The 4,120-nt window shown below is 39.2% G+C and overlaps 1 protein-coding gene across 1 annotated transcript; it reads left to right on the top strand.

Moving 5' to 3' along the window:
- The first annotated feature begins 823 nt into the window (after window positions 1–823).
- POMP (proteasome maturation protein) lies at window positions 824–3,417 on the top strand. The gene is made up of 6 exons (XM_053456390.1): window positions 824–879; window positions 1,914–2,014; window positions 2,156–2,216; window positions 2,807–2,908; window positions 3,013–3,106; window positions 3,297–3,417. Exons 1-6 carry the CDS (start codon window positions 877–879, stop codon window positions 3,362–3,364), a joined length of 429 nt encoding a protein of 142 aa, XP_053312365.1. The 5' UTR covers window positions 824–876; the 3' UTR covers window positions 3,365–3,417.
- Window positions 3,418–4,120: the final 703 nt, after the last annotated feature.

Here is a 4,120-nt window from a genome sequence, read left to right as displayed (position 1 = left end):
CAAAAAAAATGAATTTAGTTCCGAAAAAACATTTTCTGAACATATTTCATCTCCATGGCAATTTGTTGTCCAAAAACTAAATGAAAAATGTGTCCTAATTGTGTTTGGTCTGCTTGCGCATGTCTAGCGCCTACTACATCTATAGATCACTCTCGCCACTTCTCTGGACCAACACGTGAATCCTACGGGTCGCGAGGGCGGGGTCTTGACACGCCCACCCATTTCCCAAAAGGGGGTGTTTCCCTCAATATCTATAGTGTCCTCAGATTCCATAGTCAGCAAAATAAATGAAAACCACACACAATAAAAAAACTGTATGTATATCACGTGTATTGATATTGAAATGCATACATGAACTCAAAAACCATGCCTAAGCTCAGGTATTAAAAATTAGAATTCCCTCATAAATTACCGAGAATAATTATAAGGGAATCATGAGGAGAGCCGGCAAGGTCCCATTTAATACAGACCGCTCGGCTTACTGGTACATTAAGTATTCCACTGCTTTCATTCTAGCTCGTAGGACGAACGGCTCATATAGAAAACCATGAGGGCTACTCCCGTATTCTCCAACTTCTTAAACGCCGTTTTTCGTCAACCCCTGCGCCTCCTCCACAAGCGGAGCCATTTTGTTAATAGCAATAAAGTATGTCTCAATCAGATGTGGTTTCGTTCAAACGCAACAATCACGCTAATGGAGACGTTTTCCTCTAGCGCAGCGTTTGAGGTTTTTCTTGAGTGCTTGGAACTCTTCACAGGTTTTTCGCGAGTACGTCATCACGGCGCGCACAAGCCGCACATGCGCAGTTGTTAGTGACGGTGTTGGTTGGTGTTCCAGAGGAAGCAAGCGATCATATTATAACTCTCGGTGTAATCATGGTGAGTTCCGTTGGTCCGTCATACCGGCATTGTGTGTGCTTTGTGCTTGTGTCAGAGAGGGGACTGTTAGGTGAAGCCTGATATCTTTGTGCTTGGGTTTCGGTTTCAGTTGCTGTGTCACCGGCCTCTCCTGTATGGAGGCCTGGCTTGTACATGTTTGAGGGGGATGCGAAAGGGGAAGAGGTCCTAATGGTCTTCACTTAACCTGACTGTCGGGAATAAATAGGTCTTTTGCTGGGGTGATGTTTTGTTCTCGTGTCTTTGACATTACATAATAAATCGGTTTGTCAGTCTGTCAACTCCAGTCATTCCCCTTGGATATATGTATATACTGTAAGAAGCGCTGCGGAAGCTGTTGGCGCTATTAAAATAGGCATTTTTATTACTAGCATTAAATTGAAAATATATTTTCAACAAGATTGTGTTAAACAGAAAAAGCTGTAGTTTTTGCATGTTTTCAGGTACCTGGCTATTTGTATGTGTTCTAGCTCTGTTATGTTAGCCCAATCCACTAGACAAACAGCCTAACTCTTTATCATACTACCTTATGGTAAAACAAAAGAATGGCTCTGTCTTAATCACCTGATCGGACACTGACTAAAAGAAGTTTCTGGAAGAATGGACTTCATTAACATAAAGAATCAGTTCAGTGTAGTGATTGTGCAGCCTTTTTTTTTTTTTTGTCAATACAAACCTACTGCCTGTATACAGCGCTGTATTTATGATCAAGGAGAATATGTTTTCCATAGGACTTTAAGCCTGGTTTACACATCCTGTAGTTTTATTGCATTGCATTCATTGCATTACTTTGACCGTCTACACGTTCTTAAAAATAATGAGGTATAGAATTGAAGTCTGACTTTCAGATCCTTTGAGTAGTCTGCTATTAAAATAATAATGTTGATACTCGTCTAAAATCAGGCAGTCCTAAAACTTCTATAACTTCTATATAACTTATATTGTGCCTTCTCCAAACACTACTTTTTAAACAGAGTGATTTTTGGAGATGTTAAACGTGTTTCTTATTGTTTTAGAATACCAAGGGACTCGGCTCTCAGCTAAAGGACAGTATCCCGGTTGGGGAACTTTCCACACAGTATGGAGGGTATGGAGTCCATGATACTCTCCGTACAGGGTATGTATGAGTCTCAATCAGCAGAATGAATGTAATGTCACATCCTCAAATGAGAAATCTTAATTTCTCAGCTTTCTGGATGGTTAACCATGTATACATTATTGTCCTCGATAACATGCATATTGTTATTTGCTATTGTAGATTTAGGAGTGTGCAAAATGAACTTCTGCCAAGTCATCCTCTGGAGCTGTCAGAAAAAAACGTAAGCATACTTGTATTAATGCATTTATTTTTTAAATTACAAAATATTGGTTGAACCATGACCAAATTCACCATGGCATCTAAAGTCATGACATGCAAGTTGTATAAATGAATGGAATAAAATATATGTGTGTGTTTGTTATGCATTTGCATAAAATTAAAAAGGCGAATGCAATCCTTCATGAGTTGTTGATTCTTAGGTAACACACGTCTTCTAAATATTGCCAGTTCACTTGCTTGCATACTTACTATAGCTTCATTTAGACTAAACTTCTGTGTATCGAGTAACTGTCATTGCTTCAGATTGTTTAAGCAGTTAGAGTTGAAGCCAATATCCAGCTGAGTGTGTGTTCATGTTTAACAATGCATCAGTTTACTAACACGAGATGGCAGGAGAGCAGTCCCCACAGTATATTCGTTTCTTTGGGCCATCAAACTATGAATCCTTTATGAATGTTTTGGTATAAAAAAAAAAAAGTACAAAAAAAATTGTTATAAAATAACAACCTGGGCTTTCATACCGTTAAACTAATGAATTTTAAAATAATGTTTTCTACATTGCTGTACTGAAAATGTACAAATGTTTTCTAGTTCCAGTTAAACCAAGACAAAGTAAGCTTGGCTAATCTAAGAAATATCCAAGGACTGCATGCACCACTCAGACTGCAAATGGAATTTCAAGCCGTCAAACAGGTAAGCTACTGAATGCAGCGTTTGGGCAATTCCCGCTGGGTGCTTCATACCTACTGTGTACAGGAGCTGTGACCGCCATTTCTAACTGAATGTTTTTACCCCAGGTTCAGCGTCTTCCATTCCTTCAGAGCTCTAACATTGCTTTAGAGTCATTGAGAGGGACCGATGAAACTATTGGCTTTGAAGATATTCTCAATGGTAAATATGGCTACACACTGCTTTCATTTTGCAATTCCATATTATGTAAATACTCAATGATTTTACAATAACTGTAAGCTTTTATGTCTTATGTTACGAGGGCTTGAGTGTACCTTTAACTGATGTCCGTTGCACTAGTTGGCTCATCTTTATAGTATAGTGTAAGTTTTTTTTTTATTCTCTTTTGCAGATCCTTCACAAAGTGAAATCATAGGAGAGCCACACATGATGATGGAATATAAGCTTGGTTTATTGTAAAACATGTATGGGGGGAAAAACTAATAAAGTATAGTGAATTCTTTTCTAAATGACTCGGGATCCATCTTGTTTCTGTCTAAATTATCAATACTATTCTTTTGTAAATCCTATGGCTATACACAGTTTCTTTGGTTTTACTTTTATCCAGCCAAACATGCATTTTAAGTTAACTGTTCATTAAGCATGGCGTAGTTAGCTACCTAAACTTCATGTCAATTTATTTAGCCGTATACGGTTACTGGTAACAATTACCTACTTGCTGAGTTAAAGGACACATAACCTTTTCAGCAAATCTCACTGCCCCTGTCTCTGTAATGTGGGCAGCATTTTTACCGTGAAGCTGTTTATGCTCCCAGCATCTCCCATGCGTTTTTTTCCCCCTTCTATTTAAAGCATTTTTGTTAAGATGTGATCGAGTAAATAACTACTTCTGATGGCACTTAAATACCGTACATCAGTAAGTACTGCGACACAGGGCGATTCACGTCCACTACAGCAGCAGAGTACATTTACATATCCAGACATGACACGCATGGTTTAGCGCATTGGAAACTGATCAGGGGGAAATGGGTGATGGTGTAGGTTTGTGGCCAGGTGGGGGTAAATAAGGGGTAGAGGCAGAAGAGGGATTAGCCCTCCTCTAGACTGCCCATAAGAGAGCAGTCCCTCGTCAGGCTGTGGATGAATTGGAACCTGCTCCCTTTTCTTAACACCAGGCGGTTCCTGGCAAAAAACGAGGTGTCCTTTTCACAGCAC

This window comes from Spea bombifrons, chromosome 2, assembly GCF_027358695.1.
Source record: "Spea bombifrons isolate aSpeBom1 chromosome 2, aSpeBom1.2.pri, whole genome shotgun sequence".
Taxonomy (NCBI): Eukaryota; Metazoa; Chordata; class Amphibia; order Anura; family Pelobatidae; genus Spea; species Spea bombifrons.
The sequence above is the reverse complement of the archived record's forward strand: the minus strand, read 5'-3'. Positions and strand labels throughout refer to the sequence as shown.